Source organism: Natator depressus, chromosome 3, assembly GCF_965152275.1.
Source record: "Natator depressus isolate rNatDep1 chromosome 3, rNatDep2.hap1, whole genome shotgun sequence".
NCBI classification, from domain to species: domain Eukaryota; kingdom Metazoa; phylum Chordata; order Testudines; family Cheloniidae; genus Natator; species Natator depressus.
This window is the reverse complement of record NC_134236.1, coordinates 199,241,616-199,261,825: the sequence shown is the minus strand read 5'-3', so window position 1 is coordinate 199,261,825 and position 20,210 is coordinate 199,241,616. Positions and strand designations below refer to the sequence as shown.

General features: G+C 37.9%; 1 protein-coding gene across 1 annotated transcript in view; it reads left to right on the top strand.

Annotated features, from left to right (window-relative positions):
* The window catches only part of SLX4IP (SLX4 interacting protein), a 137,221-nt gene that overhangs the window by 75,683 nt on the left and 41,328 nt on the right, over positions 1-20,210 (top strand). Inside the window, exon 5 of the mRNA XM_074949649.1 lies at positions 18,813-18,890. Coding sequence (XP_074805750.1) covers positions 18,813-18,890 — 78 coding nt within the window. The remainder of the gene's footprint in view (positions 1-18,812; positions 18,891-20,210) is intronic.

Sequence of the window (20,210 nt, the reverse complement as noted above, 5' to 3'; positions counted from 1 at the left end):
TCTGATCCCCCTCTGAGTGTGCAATCTGCTCGTGGATGCCAGTATTTCTTTGGCTAGTCCATACCTGTGCTTGCACAGGCTCTTCTCCACACAGGCCCAGGAGATCCAATATCTCCTGTCTCCTCCAGGCAGAAGGAGCATTTAGCAGGCATAATGTGTTTGGAGCATTTAGCAGGCATAGTCAGCTGGGCAGTTGTGCACAACAACAGAGCACAGATAGAGGTGTGCTTTCCAAGCTGGACAAGGAAAAGGTATTTCAAAAAGTTGTGGGGGGGTTAAAAAGGTAGGGGCTTTCCAGTATGTGTGGCAGTAGAGCAATTCCAAATGCAATGACAACAGGATGTCACATGACATCCAAACTCCTGACTTCATCTTTTATCTCTCCTTCTATATGAGATCCTACCTCCTCTATTTAACCTCCTGCAAATGCCCAGGAAATGTGAAATCAACCAGCATAATAAAGACAAAGGTGCATCCAAAAGATTCTTCCAAAGCATTCTGCTCTCACATCTCAATTTCATCTTTTTTGCTTCTTAAAATCTTTTAGACAGTATCCCTTTTAAATTCCTCTCACTTGCGATCAGTTAAGAGTGTCTATTGCTACCACAGGAGGTGAAGTTTGTTTGATACTCGTCTTCACAATGCCTCAACATTTCTCAAACTGTGGGTTTTAGCTGCTTGAGTTTCTTGTTTCTCAGAGGGATAATTGTAGCCCTATTTATCATTTAATGACTTATGGCCCAATCCTGCAGACCTTAATTGACTTTTACTCCTGTTTAAATGCAATACTGTGCAGTGACTGTACTTCAAATGATCCTATAGGCCCAGATCCTGTAATCAGATTCATGAGGCTGGATAGACCTCTGCATCTATGCAGAACCCCACTTAAGTCAAATGGGGCTCCACGTGGACGCAGGGACACCTGTGCAGAGCTGATTGCAAACTCAAAGCTTTGGTGAGTTTGTTCAGCATTTTGTTGTGCCAATCCATTTAATCTACTTTGCTTCTGTCAGTGGAGATGGCTGCTCCTAGACATAAGCAATAATTGTTCCCCCTTATGCTAGTGGATTCTTAAAAATATTTTGATGGAGTGGTTTTATTTGTTGTTTATTTCTTAATATTTTATATTTGTTTGTATGTCTGATATATGCATGTTTTCCACTTTGATTTGGATGTCAATTTCTTGGGGTTTTAACTGAAAATCAGGCTAGCAACGAATTTGAGAGGAATAAATATATCTTGTTTTAGAAAAAATCTTTCTTTTATAATGTGTGAAAAAATCCCAAAATGCAGAAAAACATAGCTGGTATTTCAGGCTCTCTTTCCAGAAGAGGGAAATGTTTCCCGTTTTAATAGTGTGTGGGCTTTTTTCTTTTGGTAATAAATTGAATAAAATTCTCACTCCTGGCCTCCCGCTCCTCATCCTGTGGTTGCTCTTTAAAAGCTGCCAGTTGTCTTTGATCAGTAGTTCCCAAACTGTGGTCTGTGGAGAGCTGGCTGGTCACATGACTCCAACCCACTTATGGAACACTTTCCTAATATTACTTTTCCATGTAAGGAATTGCTGTAATTCTCCCAAGATGTTACATGATCACAAATGGAGGTGGTCCAGTGAGTCTTTTCTAGATAATTAAATAGCATTACCTAAGTATTGGCACTATGCAAGATACCAGGATAGGAAATACTGAAAATGTTGAGGTAACCTGAATCTCAGTCAAAACTGGTAAACTTTTAAGGTTGACCACTCTACCTTTCGCAGCCCCCATGAGTAGCATAATTTCCCTGAGCTCATCTGCAAGAACCCTCTTGAAGAGCCCTTAAGTCCCTCTTGAAGAGCCACTTCTTTTATGCTGCTTACTGAGAATCTTGTTGACATATATATTTGAAGGTGGGTTTTTTTAAATGTTGTTTTCTATTCCCGCTAACTTCAGTCTACTTGTCTGACTGTCCTTAGATTGTGAGCTCATTGGGTCAAGGATCGGTTTTTGTATATGGTTATAGCAATGTTGAATAGTGATCAATATCCCCCAACTTCTTCTGAAAGGCACTTCAGAGACTCTATGTTTTCATGTAATAACGATATAAGTTTTAGTAATGTACAGTACATGGGGGAAAAATGAGCCTAAGGGAATTAGACACCCACTTAATTTCTGTGCGGTTTAGGTGCTCAACTTCCTTAGGATCCTTTGAAAGTCCTAACCTGAATGTTTGTAATAATTGTGCCACTTTTCCATGTGTTCCCTGGATTATATTTCTTAGTAAATACGTCTTAGGTATTGCTAGTACATCAATACCCTTAGTACCTAGGATGTTGCATTTTACTGCATGTTTCTGATTAAAATAAGTGTATTTTTTCACTGAATATGGTTACAGAGTTATAGATAAATAACGAGAAAATCTGTTTACTAATAAAGTCTAAACTGCTGTTGTCCAACTTCAAAATATGATGAAAATTGTATTTGGGCTTTAAAATTATTCAACATTCATTTCTTTATTTCTGAATCTATTCAGACTTTTTTGCAGTTTGCATTTGAACTTTACTTTCCCAAGCTTGTGTGTTCTGGTGCTGGGAATTTAGAGCAACACTTGCAGTACCCCTTGAGATTTATGTATAACAGAAACTTAGCCACTGAACACTAGTAACAGATGTTAAGAAAAATTTAAAAAGTTGAAGGCTGGTTACACTCAGACCTGGTCTACACTAGAAAATTAGGTCGGCATAACACTGTCGCTCGGGGTGTAAAAAATCCACACCCCTGATCGGCGCAGTTAAGCTGACCTAAGTCCCCGTGGAGACAGTGCTAGGTTGACAGAAGAATTCTGTCTGTCAGTTCTTCTGTCAACCCAGCTACCACCTCTTGGGTAGGTGGATTACCTATGCTGGGAATCTCCCATCGGCGTAGGTAGTGTCTACACTGAAGTGCTGTAGCATATTAAATGTAGCAAAAACTTAGTAATTAGTGATGATGAGTTTTCTTTGGGGTCTTTTTCAACTGATGATCTCACCTGATTTGAGCATTATTGATTCTATGTTTGTGTGTTATAGGGTAGAGGTGAGAGTAATTCTTTTTATATAATAATTAAAGACCAGTTGCGCTTGATTTATTCATGGGTGTAGTCCCATCAATTTCACTGGACATACTCCCACGAGTAAGATTAGCAGGATTTGAGCCAGTTTAGGTTTCTGTTCAGTTCTTTGTCATAGCTTTTAAGATTTGCAGTTTTGGGGGCTTATTAAATGAATCTTGTGATTAGTACAGAAACATGGTAGCTATTGTGTTGTTAAGATTGTAACTACCTTTTGATTAGCCTGATTTTTGACACCCATACCCACTCCCACTGACTTCAGAAAACCTGCTTCCCAATTATTTTGTTTTGCGGGAGGTAGGAAGGGAGCAAGGATGATACAAAAGTTATTTTAGAAATATTTAAACAACAGAAGAACATAAGAATAACCATACTGGATCAAACATATGGCCCATCTAGCCCACTATCCTGTCTTCTGACAGTTGCCGGTGCCAAATGCTTCAGAGGGAATGAGCAGAACAGGGCAATTTTGAGTGATTCATCCCATCAGCCAGTCCCACCTTCTGGCAATTGGAGGTTTAGGTACACCCAGAGCATGGAGTTGCGTCCCTGACCATCTTAGCTAATAGCCATTGATGGACCTATCCTTCATTAACTTACCTAATTCTTTTTTGAACACAGTTATATTTTTGGCTTTCACAATTTCCACAGCTTGACTGTGTGTTGTATGAAGAAGTGCTTCCTTTTGTTCATTTAAATCCGCTGCTTTATCAAAATGCAAAAATACCCCAACCTGTTAGCGAGTAGGCTGGAGTTGTGGGATAATGGCTTGATCTAGAAACTCCAGTGTGTGGTGTTCCATTTTCTTTCATGAGAGCACTGTAGTAGTTTAGAAAGGATAGGGATCTTGATCATGCTTCTAGGGTACTAGAACTCCATTTTACTGTTTACTAAATTGTCTGCCATTGAAAGTTAGGGGTTGACCCCTAAAGAAGAAGCTGAAGGTTCAGTCCCGAGATCCCAAAGATCTGCATTGCCTTGTTTCTTTCCACTACATCAGCTCTTTTGCAGGGCGTTCTCCATCTGCAGGTGACCCTGGAATTTCCCAACCCTAGATGAGGCTTTCATAGTATGAATAGTGGGAGAGGCGCATGCTTTGACCCTCTCAGTCTGCTCCTCCCCCATGGAAGGAACTCCTTATCTGGCATAGGGAGAAGAACAGTACATAGAAATTTCTGACCTCCCCTTCAGCACTGGGTTGAGTATTAAGTGCCCCTCTGCACAAGAAGTTTCAGGCACAATTTGGCTCTCTGTGGAATCCCAGTGAAACTCATGAACTTATCCAATTAAACTTTTGTGTATGACATACACACAGAGAAAAATATATATAATTTGCCCGTTTTGTTGCAAGGATCGATTTGAAAATGTAAATCACTTGCTAGGACCAAACACTTGTCACAGCAGTTCTCACAGGTAATTCATAGTCCTTCCCCAGCCAAGCCCAACCTACCTTCAAATTAGAACTGGCCACCAGAACTGCTACCTTGAGAGATGGGCCAAGATAGAATATTCATCCCCAGACGCTGCTTAGCTCTCTGTACAGTTTGTTTCAGTACCTTCTCCAGTGGTTCCAGTGAGAGAAATCTCACCTATAGCACTTCCCAGAGAAATGGGCTGTTGTGCTTGTCTTTAGCAGCAGAACCTTCTCTAATTCCATGGCAACAGGATGTGGATAAGGTGGTGGCAGAATCGTCAGCCTTTCTGCAGTAGAACTGGCAGTATCATCATTTTTATTTGATCCCTTCTCCTTCAGAAGACACTTGGTGATCCCTTCCCCTGACATGGCAGTGGCATTAAATTTGACTGGTGCAAGACACAGGGTTTAGGGGAAAAGGTAGAAAACCGCAAATGGGCCACTTCCTGAGCTCTGTGACCATTTACTTCCTTGTTCACACTTCAACAGGTGTAACTCTGAAGGCCCATCTCCTGCTTCTCCCATTCATGTAGTGTTTGCCAAGTTTGTAATTCTGACTAGCTGAAGCAATAAAGGAGTGTAGTTCAAAGAGCCTATGAAAGAAATGGAAAAATAACAAAGTGCAGACATTTATTGTTGTGGTTTTTAAATGCTTAAAAAAACTTAAAAATCCCACAACCTAAAGATATTCCCAGATAGGATCTTTCAGATGGTTAATGTTTAAAACCAATATCACTTCATTTAAAAAATACTGTATTTATTTTTTAAAATGAATAAACGTGACAAAGAAAGGTAGTTTGGAGTTAAAGTTCTAAAAACAGCCTTAACACTGACTGTTAAACAATGTCTATCTGCTATCCACCAGAAAACCCTTTCCTTCTATTTACTATGTGTCGTCTCCATTTCCTTTTTTTGTGTATTTTTAAGATAAAAAAAAATGAAGATAAAGAAAATTACAAGATAAAGATAATTACAAGAAAATTTGTGTGTGTGTGTGTGTGTATATATATCTTCACACAAACATTAGAAATATTAGCAGCAAAAGATCTCTCTCTATAGAAAAAACTAGGTAATAGTTCAATACGGATAAGCATAGGTATTTAGAAATAATCATAAGTATCTAGTATGATCCTGTCTTCTCAGTCATCTATCAGATTTGGCCAGAAGCAATTGGCCAGTTCACTGATCTAAAACTTTCAGAGCCAGACTTTAAAATAGCTCAGCAGCTCCCATTTAGCCGTATAAATGAATGGCTGAATTTTCAGAAGAACTCAGTACCCATTTGTCTAAGTGGGAACTGAACACATTTGAAAATCTGTCCAAGTTGTGGCTGCTGAGTGATTTTGAATATCTGGCCCTAATGTTTCTTATTGACTCTTATATGGGTTGTATGATTTCTCATTTCAACAGCTGTTGCTCTTGAAAAGATTTTTTCTGTACTCCGTTTAGATTCTAAAACTCCCGTAATCTCTTGGTATCAGGTATTTTGGTTAGTGAAGAATGTCAGTTCCCAAAACGATATTTAATCTACTTGGTACCTTCTTCCAGACCCAATTAAACATAAGGCACCACAAAATGTGAGTAACAAATCATCATTACAGTATATTCCACTACAAAGCATTTTAATTCAGTTTATTCAGTATTACTTCTGCCAGTGTCTTAAATGGAATTTTCTGCTGAATAAGTTTGATTTTGAGACCATGTGTGGTTTTATTCATGTTTCAACATCTCTTCTTCCATCCACTAACAACATGGCACTCTGGATCTCTGCTCTAAGCATTCCTCAAATCCTGGGTTCAGCATTTCAAGGATGTTTGAGTACCTTGCATTAGAAAGAATGTCTAAAATGTCAAAGAGGAAGTGGTGGTTCTGAGAGCACGGTATGCTAGACTTTTGTTAATTCATTCTTCAAATGTTTTTCCATGGATTCTGTGACTCTGAGGTGCAGTTTTTAAAAGAACTATCAGGTAACTAGATCTGTGGGCCAAAGTCCCTTTTGGCCAAAATATGGGCTGGATTCTGCTCTCACATCAGTGTAAATCTAGGCTACCTCTACACTACAAACCAGTGTTGGAGTAGCTACACCTGGAGTGAAAAGCAGGCTGCATACACACTGTTGTGTAGCTAGCTTCCCAAGTTGATGAAAGCAGTGATGAGAGGCTTCAGCAGCTCCTCACTGCTGGAGCTTTTCACTGTGGCAAAGAAAGGCTCTGGCAGGGGAGGCAGTGGGGAAGTCCCCTGCCAGAGCCTTTCCCTGCTGCTGGGGTCTTTCCCTGTGATGGGAGAAGGCTCCAGCAGCAGGGAGCTGACCGAACCTTTCCCTGTTGCCTTTCTTGTGCCAGAGCTTTTCCCCGTTGCCAGATTCTTCCTGTGATGGGGAAAGACTCCAGCAGCAGGGAGGCAGCGGGATGCTGCCCTGCTAAAAAAACAGCAGTGTAGGCAGGAAGCAGTTTGGGCGACTAGAGAGCCATGTAGGATATGTACTCGCGTACATATCCACACCCTTCAGGTGTGTCTTTATTTGCCTACGCCATGGCTCACTGGCTACACGGCGACTGTGCTGGGGAGCTGCTATGTGGGTAAATACACTACACGCCACTGAAAGAAGCTTGCAGTGTAGATGTACCCCTAAGAGTAACTTAGTTGAAATCGTTGGTGTTGCACTAAGGTAAAATTGTGTAAATGAGACCATAATCAAGTCATGTTTTTTTGTTTGATTACTTGGTTGTCCCAGATCATCACAGTGTTCTGGATGAATGTATTGAAATTCATGTTGTTTTGTAAAGTGATAGCCGTGTGTTCCTGACATGCTTCATGGTTGGGTTGAGTGTATTTCTTGGTACAAAATTTGATATTCAGTATGTCAGTTATGTATTGCAACAGTGACCACAAACCCTTATGTCACATACTGTAAATACAGTTGTAATGATCCTCCTACAGTTCACTCAGCCATTGGGGTTGACATACACCAACATCTGAAATAAGTCTGCTGATCACGACTTCTGTGCTGATCCTGAAGAGATGACATCCACATGGATATTGAAGTCATCCAGAGGACAATCAATCTTAGTGACTGTAAGATAACTGTGGTTAATGACACAACTAGTTCACCAAGGATTCTGAGGTTTAATGGAGCAACTACCCACCAATACTAATTTCATTCTAATTTCATCCTAGAATTTTCATGTGAATTGGACACACTTTTGAAATCCCATATTGTCATGAAAAATCTTCTGGATTGAATGTCAGCTGCAACCAGTGTAGCCACACCTCCTTCCTAGTGCCCTGGTAACTGATGCTGAACCAAATATCAGTCATGGGCAGCTGAGCAATAAAAGTTTTGCCAGAGCTTGATTATACTTGCAAAGTCAGGAGCTCAACCGTGTCTTCCATCCTCACCCTTTACAACAGTCGTATGTTGACCTATCCCATAGGCAATCCTCTTCTCCCTTTTCTTGCTCTTTCCAGGATGCCACTCAGACTAACAACACAGCCCCAATTTCTTCTTCTTTGCAAAAACTCTCATATAATCCTCCCTTCTTCAGACAAAATTTGACTTAATGTTTGATCATTAAAATGTAAGCAAGTTTGAGACGATAATGCAAGAGAAAATTATGCTCAACAACCTTGAACACAGTTGCAGGTATATTCATCATTCACATATTCAACATTCACTGTTGGCCCTGATTTCAATAACAATGCAGGCAGGTTGAGTGCAAGTCTGAATGCACAGCACTGCTAATGCTAAACATTTTTGTTTTTTGGAGTAAAAGCAAATATAGTTTATATAAGTCCAAGAAATCTTTTGTTTTGGCAAATTCCACTTGGTTAGCATCTCAGCTCAATAACTTGATAGAAACAAGAGGGAGATTCTGTACTAATCATCTGTTACACTTAACATCAGATAAAATGCTACGTCCCAATTTGAGTTATTTATGATATATAAATAGCTTGTTCATTTTCCCTTTGTTAGCCAAGCAGTTACTAGAAACCATAATTTTATAGTCTTGGTAATTTATCAAATGAAATTATGGCATTTATATTAACTCCATAAATTACTAACTTTAATTTGATCTTAAGAAGTTGTTGCCAAAAGAATTAGGAAACCCTTGTTCCAGCTCAAGCAGTACAACTGAGGCACCTCTAAACTTTTTAGCTACAATTGTGAATATTCATTTTCTTGAATTTGTGCATCTGTATTGTACGAGGTTTGTGACATAGTGTAATAGTGCCTGTGCAGTGCTGGGTGTTTCTACAATTTGCTAAGTACCCTCGAGTTCCCTCAACTTCAAAGGGAGTTGAAAACAGCACCTCATATGATCTAACCCTAAATAAATAATGGCCTAAGGAAAAGGAAAAAAAGTTGTTTGGACTTTTTAAAAGATCCTTTTTTTTCTTTTAAAAGGACACCATCAATTGGAAAGTGATACTTAAGTCTAAAATCAATGTATCTACTATTGCTACAGGTAGCACCTAGATTACTATTTAAAAAATAAATTAGATAAAACATATTTGTCTATTTTTACAGTTTCATTTTTGTTTTTACTTTTGACAAGAACACTCACTCTCTTGTATAGTAGGTCAGTTAAGCTCCAGTCCTGCAAACACTTACACACATGCTTAACTTTAAGGATCTGAGTAGTCTTGCTGGACTACTCATGTGCTTAAAGTTAAGCTGTGCATACGTGTTTGCAAGATTGGGTTCTCAGTCAGTTTCTACTGTTGTTCGAGTGGGTCTTTCACACAGCTGCAAGGGAGAGAAAAACATTTTTTTGAATAAGAAAAATATGACTGAAATCACAAATACTGCAGGAGGTCAAAAGGGGGAGGTGTGGCTCCTGAGAAAAGCTTTTTAATGTTTGTTTTTAAATAGACTAGATTTCGGTTTAATGGTTTCCCTTTAATAAATTTATCTAATTTTCTTAAATTAGTTCAACTTTAAATGAATGAGACTCAGATGGAAAAATTGAGAGGGTTTAATTTTTAGATTAAAATGTCATTTCAGGCTCGTATAAAATCTTCAGATACACAGGTATTCTATATTGCTAAAGAGAGTGAAAGTGCTGTAGTTACAATGTAAGCAAGAAAGCAGGGATTAAAAAAACCTGCAAGAAAAATGATTTCCCTAGAAATGCTTGTAGGAATTTTACTTAATTGCAACCAGAAGCTTGACCTGGAAGTGTAATGTTTTGACCCGCTAGCTGTCTGGTTTCCTAAATGTGTTGTTTTTTGCTCTTTAAACTGAGAAAATTTATTTTACACATGTTTAACCCTGTGTGTCCCTAAAAGCACCAGTGTAAAAATGACATCAAACCACCACCACCAGCAGTCCCCTAAAAAACAAACCAAGCAAATTAAATTTGCAAGGAAGAAAATTGTTTTAAAAATGCTTGTTCAATGGTGAGGCTCTTGTTACTTTAATTGTCACAGGAGGTGGTTTCAGGCACACTTTATATTGTTGCAAGACAAGCGGTATCTTTTATTTTCTAGGTTACTATGATATACAGCAATATTCTGCTTAGCTTTCTCTTCTTCTTAAACTGCATTGCCATATGACAGAGGTAGAGAGAAAATGTAGCATTTTTAGGTTTAAAAAATCCTTTTTCTAATTTATTTTTTTCATTACCCATCATGTAACCTTTATTTTCCTATGCTTAGAAAATTTTGCTGCAGTACTTAACTGAAAGGTTGACTGAGATAGACTAAGAACCTGACCTGGGAAAAATATATGGGCATTTCAGACTTTACTCACATGAGTAGTTCCACTGGCTTTTCATTCATGTGAGTACAGTTATGTATGTTTGTGTTTGCAGGATTGGGCCAGACTTTCCATGTGTCTGTATTTTAGGGGTCTCTCTTGCTAAGACTTACACATGTGCTTAACTTTATACACTGTGAATATCATTCCTATTGATCTCACAGGGACTTTGTGTAAAGATAACTATATGAGTGCGGTATCCAGGCCTTAATTTGTAAAATACTTATTGAAAAAAGTAAATAACTAAAATTTAGTAAAACTGGTACAAATTTAGACAAAGCTCTTCATCACTTGAAAAGTGAAAAAACAATTTGTGGATCCTTTGTGGACACACTAATAGGATTTAGTAAATTCCAGCAGTGCCATAAAGGCAAATAATAAATGTAATTTCTTTTATCATTTAGAACATTAATTTGAAAGAAATGTCTGGGTTTTTTTAATTCACTAAACAAATCCATGCAAAGCAAAGAGATTTAAATTGATAAATCTAGCTTTAGAGGAAAAAGAATGGAAGCTGGCAATCTCATGCTTGTTTATTTGCAGAATATTTTTTTATTATCCTTTTAATTAACAGAAGTATTTATCTTCTATTGCGGAAACCAAAGTCAGGCTCACAACACTAACTCACAGTTTAGAAATCTCTTTTAACAATTAAACTAACGTCAACAACTTAAATGATAAGATACATAAAAAGCAAGTGTATTTTTGTTTGAACTGATGTAATATTGACATTTGTTTGACTTGTTCAGACTTCCAGTTTCTGGATTGGTTATGTCCTCTCTTCTATATCATCTCTGTTTTCCCTCCTTAGATGAGATTGTAAAGAGAAATGCAAAAAGTCACTTTTTGGATAGTATGACAACTCACGCTGGGCCAGATCCTTATCTTGTGTGAATTGATGTCGCTCCATTGAAGTCAATGGAGTTACTCTAATTTCTACCAGCTAAGGATCTGGTCCATTATTTGGAATACACAGGTAAGGAATTTGGGCTTTGTCATATAGTTGAGTTGTAACTGCATTTAAATACTGACAGAAACAAGGTGGGTGAGATAATATCAACACCGACTTCTGTTGATGAAAGAGACAATCTGTCGAGCTCCACAGAACTCTTCTTCAGGTCTAGGAAGGGGAATCGGAGTGTCACAGCTAGATTGTTAAGCATAAAGAGTTAACACGTTGCAAGAAACCATTCAAATACTGACAACAGTTTGGAAATTCATAGCGGTGGCTAATAAACATAAGGGTATTTCCTTCTTTGCATTCAAGGCACTAGAACAATTTTGTAATCGACACACAGTCTCCTCTCAGTTCTTCATCATTATAACAGGTGTGGTTTATATTTTAATCCCTAATATGTCATCATGTCATGTAAACTGGTGTTAAATCACAATTTTTGTAAATTACTTTCACCAGAAAAAAGCATGTTAGAACAGATTTTTATCCCATTCCCTTAGATCTAGGGTTCCCTTCCTTCCCTCCCCTCACCTCATGCTATGTAGATGAGAAATATGTTAGTCCTAATTTTCTAAATTAGAAGTCATCGTCTTTTGTGGCGGGTGGGGGAGGTGCAATGACTTGAATTCACAGTTTTCCACCTGCTGGATTAATGCTTTCCCATACATTACAGGTGCTAAATAGACTGTTCTTCATTGCAGGCACTAAATTATGCCCACAGAAATGTTGGCTTGGTATGGAAATTATACAAAACTAACTTGCTGTTTGTGATTATACTTCAGGTTTAAGTACTTCCACTATGAATCCTGTTTTTTTGAAATTATTTAAACCCTAAACCTTTCCTTGGATTGGAACTTGGAATGCAAGGTCATTCCCTGGGGAAGGTTCTTTAGTAACACAGTTTTTTGGGGTTTTTTTAAGAAAAAATCCATTTGGCTTTTTTAAGCTGTTTCAGTGAAAAAGAAATTTTCTTCTGGTTTAAAGGATGTAGTGTCAAGTTAAAATATTCTATCTATAATTGTATATATACATTTTTAAAGCAAATGTGTTACTAATAATCCAATAATTTAATTGTAATTTGCTGTTCACAGTTTATTCTTTTAGCCTATTTGTGACACTTCACTCAGCCTGGACAATGAAAACAGAATGTTCAGTCTCAGCTTTGGTTTTAGTCCATTTCTAATCAGTTTCATTTTGTTTTTCATTAGCTCTGTTGCATGGATTGCACATGCTTCAGTGGAATGTTCTTAATAGACAACATAAATCTAGAAACCACTTCTGTCTTATCTCTTTTCCATGCCTTTTGTTACAAGTAATCCTAAAGATAACTATTAGTGAAAGAGATTTTAGGTGAAAATATTTTTTTCATCTTTTTTACTTTGTGGTTTTGACAGCATTTTGTGTTTCATCATTTTCAGTGAGACTGCTCACTCAAGTAAAACTACACACGTACCTAAGTGATTGCTGAATTGGGCTCTAAGCTGACATGAGGTGTACAAAAGTTGAGGAAGACAATCATTGACATACATATTCCCGTTAATTACACAAATACTGACTTTCCCCACCTGGTCCACAGCCTCTAACCAGTGACACATTGTCTGATTTATTTTAGTGGAAGTGGATCTTGAGAAGGCATTTGAAGGGGAGAAGGTAGTAGCCTAAAGGAGCAGTTCAGGCAGATTGCTCCATGTGTAATGGGTGGCAGTAGGGGTAGGCAGTGAGAGGAGTATGCAAGTAGGCATCTGAGGCTCGCATTGCTGGCAAATGGAGGCAGTAAGGGAGAGAGTCTGAGTTGTAAAGTGCCTTTAAGGTCAGGAAGGAAGGTAGAACTTGATTTGGAGGGAGAAGGGAAGCCAGTGGCGGCTGCAGTGGTCAAAGTGATAGACAAAAAAGATAACCTTGGCCGTTGCATTTTTCATGGATAAGAAGGAGGAGACGGTGTGGATGTTCAAAGAGGCCAGAGAAGAGGAGTGCAATAATCAAGGGGGGAGATTATGGAGTTTTAGTTGTTTGAGCAACCCAAAGTTTGCCTTTTTGGAAATTATATAAAGGAAAACATGGCAAGATTTGGTTGTGGCCTGGATGCACAGGAGAAAATTTAACTGACAGGAAGGATGGTACTATTCTTAACAATAACAAAGAAAGAGGGGAGTGAGGAGAAAAAGAACACGAGTTACATTTTGACCATATTTTGTTTAGGCTTGACAGAATCCAATTTTTATAATTTTGACATTTTGACATATTGATGTTTATTTTTAAAACATTTTTAGAGTTATATCAATATATATTTTCACAGTTGTGCAAAATTACGGGTCTAAAACTTTTTTATTGTTTATATATTTAAATTTTCACAGTTGTGGGAAATTATGGGGGAAAACAGGCAATGGGGAAAGAAAACAATAATTATTTAATGACAGTAAACATTGAGAGTCAAAAAGTTAAAGTTTTATAACTGTTAAAACACAAATGGTCAACATCACATATCAAAATATACAAAATAAATATCCTTAAATCAGAGACATTTGGGTGGAGTATCGATTTGTACTATATAAAAATATACATCTTCTTATATTAAACAATTCTCGGTGTGTGTTGGAGAGGAGGGTGGGACAGCCAAGAAAATTAAGTGCAAAATGCTACATTAATGCAATGTAATGGGTAAGATTTTCTGTCTACAAACGTAAGAAAATTCCTTAATATGTTTCTCCTAGTGACTGTAACTCAGCCGTAATGCACATATATAGGATCTGATGCTGCAAACACTTCCGCATGTGAAGAACTTCACTCAATGCAAGTAGTCCCCATCTCCTCGTTCATGATCTATTGTCAACTTAAACGTAATTAGGCTTGAAAGGATTTGATTTTTATGAATAAATGTTGGCAAACATCAATTTCATGGTACACACACAAATTGACGAAAAAATAGGTTCAGAATGAGCATGGCTCTTCAGTTTACATACGTTCACTAATGTGATGGTATAATACTGAATGAAGAAGTATAGTTGCTAAGAAGTTAGACCTCATTGCTTTTCAGTATATTAACTTAATGTATGTAGAACACTTTGAAGATGAAAAACCCTATCTGCTGTAAATGTTATTAGCTTAATCTCTATAAATTAATATACAGCATATTGAAAATTCAGGCTTTATATTTAGGATTTAATCTGTGCAACAATGTAATGTTCTGAATTCATAGATTCTACACATCACTTTTCCTTTCCAATTTAATATAACAAGTTCACATTTTTTATATTTCATGGACTAAACTATTTTAAATATAAAAGTTGTATTTTCAAATCAAAGGGGCAATTTTAATCCAAAACAATATGTCAGAAATTTAAAATGGTTGAGCCGTGAGAAAAAATTAGATATTTTGGAAAACAGCAAGAAAAGCTGTACAATCAGAAATGTAGGAGTGTCAGGTATGAAAATGTTTTGAGTGCATTTGGCCTTCTTAGGCCTGTCTTGTGGTTTTGGAGAAGACTTTGCACAATTCAGTAGCAGAGCCAAGCAGGTGCCAGATTTTCCTGGGAAGTGAACACCTGCCAGGCTATTCCAGATAACTCAGCAGCTCAGAGGCATTTTCCCAGGCTCCCAGATGAATGGTCTCTAATAGCCGTGAGAGAGGGCTTTCCACTGTTATACACTGTACCACAGGCTCTTCTTGGCAGCCTTGTAGGAAGCTCAAGTCAACTTGGCTGTAATTCCTTTGGAAAACAAGTGTTGCTGGATAGTTTTACAGTATAAACTCAGTGTCTGATATTTCCTCTCAGTGTCCTGGGACTGTGAAATATATCAGGCAGGGCAAATTACCACTCCCTTAAAATGCATTACTCACTGGAGCACATTGTTTCTTAAACTAAACTGCATCCTTGCTAGGACTGTATTTATTCGGTCATGTTTTGGTTTCCAGTGTCTCAGTAATTTTTTTGGAACTCTGATATCGTGACTTAGATGTACAGTTTCAAAATCAGAATATTCTCCTCCCCCCAATAGAAGTCTCATTTCTGCATTATTTACTCTAAACATGAAAACATTTTTCCGATTTCTGTGTTAGTAACCTACACGTAGGAGGCTGCAAAGTGCACAGGCTCTTCAGATAGGAAAAAGAAGGCATTTCTGTAGTATCTTCATTTCTTGATCTTGTGAAGAGAATAGGTAATTTGCAGATATTTTTCCTTGGAAGAAGCAGAAAGAACTCTACAGTGTTAGTAGCATTGCAGCACTGTTGTATTATCAGTCGACATTGGCACAGCTGTAGTTTTGCTAAAACAAACTGATGTTACTGGATGGAGCAGTTCAGAAGTTCCAAAGACATTAATGCACTAGCAAGAGGTTTTTCAAAAATATTTGTTAAAAATGGAATATAATGTTCTTTTAACATATATTACACCCCAATTCCTGGCATGCAGCTATCCACATCTTAAAACACAGACCACAATTAGCAATAACTGGCACCCTTACTAGCATTCTCAGCAAAGAGTGGAAGAATGGATGGGTATGAAGACTGAACTTCTCTCTTACTATTAGTGAGAGTTCTTCCAGTTCTGAGTTGATGCACTCTCGTGAAGCAGTGTGTCAAAGCTTGATCAGCCATGGCTGATGCTGTTCCTTCTCTTTTATCCACAGGGGTTATGAACATGATAAATGGAGGACTTTGGTCTCTAGAGCTGTCAACAGTAGTTTTTACGCATTGGTTTCACTTTAAAAAGAAGTGTACTTATTGCTAGAACTGACTACACAATGTCTACATTGTAATTTCTTTTCATTGCACGATCATACATTAAATACTCAAATATAGATACAACTATGAAGAAAACAATTTATTAGGCGGGTTTGATGAACACAAGTTTTAAATCATTGCATGTAAATATTTTTCACCTCCTAAAAGAAATAGTGAAGAAAATTATTCCTGAGGTGCAGCAATTGTACCAGTTGATGCAAACAGACACAGACTGCATTAATCATTTAAGTGATAAACCTTGGCTGCTGGAGCTGCTGTACTGATATGGTATCCCCTACTGACTGATCAGCAGAATGGTATTTAATTGAGCTTCGATTAGAGCCTCATGACAATATATCTTTCCTGCTGGTAGAAAGGTTCCACAAAGGAAGAATCAATGAAGGGGGGAAAATTAAAGAGACATATTTAACAATATCTCAAATTACATTTTGGACATATCATGTATGACTCTGTCACCAACAGAAGTCAACTTGAAATCATGCACTAACAAGGGGCAACTGAACTGAAAATACCATAGAGCTGCGGGGGTTTTGTCTTACGCCCAAGAGCAGACATATTGTAAATCAGAGGTCGTTAAGATCAATTTGAAACTCTGCTCAGGTTGTCAGTTGGTCAGATATGATTAAAGACTTACTTCTTACAGGACACCAGAACAGCAGGAAAACTAAACAGATAGATCTGTCACTCCCATTCTTAGAAGAATCTCGGGCATGAAGCATTTTGTTTTAGAGTGTGGTGGGAAATGTAAAATATTATCACCTTTTGTTTGATGTTTTAATAAAAAAATACGATGAAAGTGAAGTGCTTGTTCAGTGTTGTGAGGTACATTCAGGCGGAGAGGATTTCCTCATTTAGTTATCCATTTTCCTCATTTAGAGACTGGTTGGTAAATTTGTGTTTTTACTAGAGATGGTCAAGATTTTTTTAGAAGGGAGAATTTTTAATCTGAAAATACCGATCCATCAAAATAGAAACTGTTTGTGGAAATGTGTCAGTTTAGATCAAAGTTTTGTTGGAAAGGTTTATCCGGGTGTGGGGGGAGAGTGTGTGTGTGTGTGTGAGAGAGAGGGACCCCCCCCCCCCCCCGCACCCGAGAAGAGCCACTAGCCCAATGGTTAGGGCACTCATCTGGAATAAGAGACCCAGGTTCAAGTCCCTCTTCTGAATCGGACAGATTCAGACTGTTGGCTGTTGCAGAGGGTCGCTCTTGTGTGCTTTTTGTGAAAAGTTTTAAGAGGTCTAGTTTCGGATGTGGAACAAAAACAAACTTTGAAACCTTGAAATTTTTCACAAAACAGAATTCTTGTTTTTTTGCCAGCTCTAGTTTTTACAGACATCTCTCTGTTCCACTGTTCTTGAGATCACAGTGGAAGGCATTGTACTGTCACACTTACACTTTGTCTATAGAAAGCACAAAGTCTTGTCGTCTTTGATTTGGCTAACCCCACTGACAGTGTGTCAAAAGGATAGCGGGTGCCAAACTGGAAATACCTAACAACAATTTTCTTTAATCATGTGCTGTAAATATGCAACTAATAAAGGTGATGGACTGCATCCAAAGTGTTCCTTCTCTTTAAAGGGTGTCTTAACTTGATACATCTTGACTCAGTCTTTAAAGGGAGTCAAGAATTCAGTTGTCTTCCAAGTGGAAAAAGATAGCTGATAAATTATTTAGGGACTGATTATGGTAAATAGGCACGGTATTGCATGAAGGATGGTGTGGTGGAACACCACTGCAGGGGTTGCTCCCAGAGGCACTGTGCCAGCTGGGAAGCTCTGGAGCATGCTGGAGGGAACGAAGCTGCATTGTCATCCTTGTGCTGTGGTCAACATCCGGACCTTCTGCTCCTGGTTAGCTCTCCTGGCTGGAATTGGGATGGGGATATGTGGTCCTGTGTCTTCCCTTGCCTTCTTTCTAGAGTTGAGAATGGCAATATTTATTTATAAGCTTTTCTGTGGCACTTGTCACCGAAGTATCTGAGTACCTTGTGACATCCCTGTGAGGTAGGGAAGAATTATTATCCCTACTTTACAGACTGAACTGAGGCACAGAGAAACTAAGTGACTTGCCCAAGGTCCCACAGGAAGTTGATGGCAAAGCAGAGAATAGAATAGAACCCAGTTTTTTTGGAGTTGCAATCCAGTGCACAAGATCATCTTTCTAGCCTTGAACCTTTATAGCACAAGGATTCTAAGTGTGGTCAGCCGCTGGGAACGAGGCTCCTTTGCACCCTATACCTCCCTGTTGACGCACCCATGCTGAGGCTGGGCACAATTATTGATCACCACATAGTATTTATCACTGTGATTAAATGTAGCCTGATCTTGAAGGGCGCTGCTTTTCTTGTTGAACTGAATGGGATTGGCAGATGATTAGCATCGTTCAGAATCTGCTCATAGCTGGCATCTCCATACCAAACTTTTAAAAACTTTACGTAACCCAAGGTCTTTCTCTAAAAATCAATTAGTTAAGAACATTTTCAGTTGCTTTCTTGATTTGTGTGGGTGCAACGGGGTCACAATGAACAGGGTCTTAGTCTGCAGAGCTGTTCGTCTGGCACCTTTTGTGGGCAATTAATTTATTGAAATTAATTTCTATGATTGGATAGCAGAACTGACCAATTTTAAAATCCAGTGGGTTTTTTTTTTTTACTCTGCTGCACATTAGTTAGTTTATTCTTGACTCTAAGAAGTTTTTATTAAAAATACTGCTTTTGGAGAGATGCACATTTTGTAAGTGAGAGCTATGCCTTCCTTTCCCCAAACAGTCAGGAGATCTTTGTAGGAGATGTGTAGCACACTGTGAGAACAGAATGCCCTTACACTTATTACATCACTCTGTTTAATGTTTCAGGTGGCAATTTTCACATTACAGCCTACTTCATAAAGAGATGGGTCAATCTCCGTTGTGTGGTGGGGAAGCAGTATCGCGGTAAGCAGGCAGTTTCTTATTCCGTTACTTAACATTTAGCACAATTGGGAGAAGGGAAGAAGTCATAAACACAGCGTTTCCATTAGAATTTTGATTCAGTTCATTAATTTCTGTTATTGTTTGTTGTGGGATTTTTTTTTATCAAAAATATTTCCAAACAGTTGTTTGTGTGTTTTATTTAACCTTAAAGTTGCTTTCTGCCTGCTCCAGAATAATCAGCTCAGTCATATCAGATTTGGTATTTGTGATGAGGCTTAGCATTTTACTGAGTCTCCACGGGGTGAATCGACCAGAGGTTGCACTCTGATGAGTCATATCATATCATTTATGGCATCAACTGTATGGTACAAGTGTATGCAAGCAAAAGCTTTCATTGAGCCCACTGCTGTAAAACCCCTACATAGGTGATGTCATTGGGCCAGATATTTTTCTTCTTGGTTTTTCCAAGCCAAGATGCTCTGTAAGGAAGTGATATCAATCCTGTTGCTTCAACAACAATAAAAAGGAACCATAACAATGACTGCCCTTTCAGTTGATCTTTTAAATTTAAAAGAAAAATAAAGTAAATCAACTAAGCGGCCTTAAAATCTTTTAACTGCTTGAATAACAATCTTAGTAATGTCTCTTACATTTTATAGGGTTTTATTTACCATGTTTATGGACATTTGTTAAGTCTCTTCTGTTTCAATTAACTACTAATTTTGTCTAACTTCATACTGAGTGCAGAGATTAGAGTGTTGATTTTAAGTATTTCAGCAAAGTTGTACATTTTCATGGCTGTTTTAGAATATTAGATTATACTGTAATAATGCCTTTTACATCAAAACTGTATTTGTTTTGGATCTAAGCTTTATTGGAATTTTACAGGAAGTATTGTAGTCTAGTGACAGATTTGTTTTGTTAACCAGCAAGAGACTATCTGGCAAAATGTAACAGTTAAAACAGCCAAACTAAAATGTATTTGATCTACCAATACTATCAGAAAAAATTCTAAGGCCACGATCCTGTAACGAGCGCCACATGAATAGAGCCCCCTGCTCCCACACAGAGGTCGTTGAAAGACCAGTGGCCAAAATTTGTTGTTGTTTCTTTGTCATTAATAATAATTTTTATTATTAATAAAAGCTGCTGCTGCACTCTAATAAGTATATTTCCTGAGCTAATAAACACTTCGGCCTCAACAGTTCTTTTAGTCAGGATACATGTAATACCGCAATCAAAAAGAACACATTGATTATCATCTAAGTAGAATTCTGTATTTTAAAATTGAAACTCATGTTGCATTGGTTCATTTTACAGTCAAAGCTGAAATAACACCCT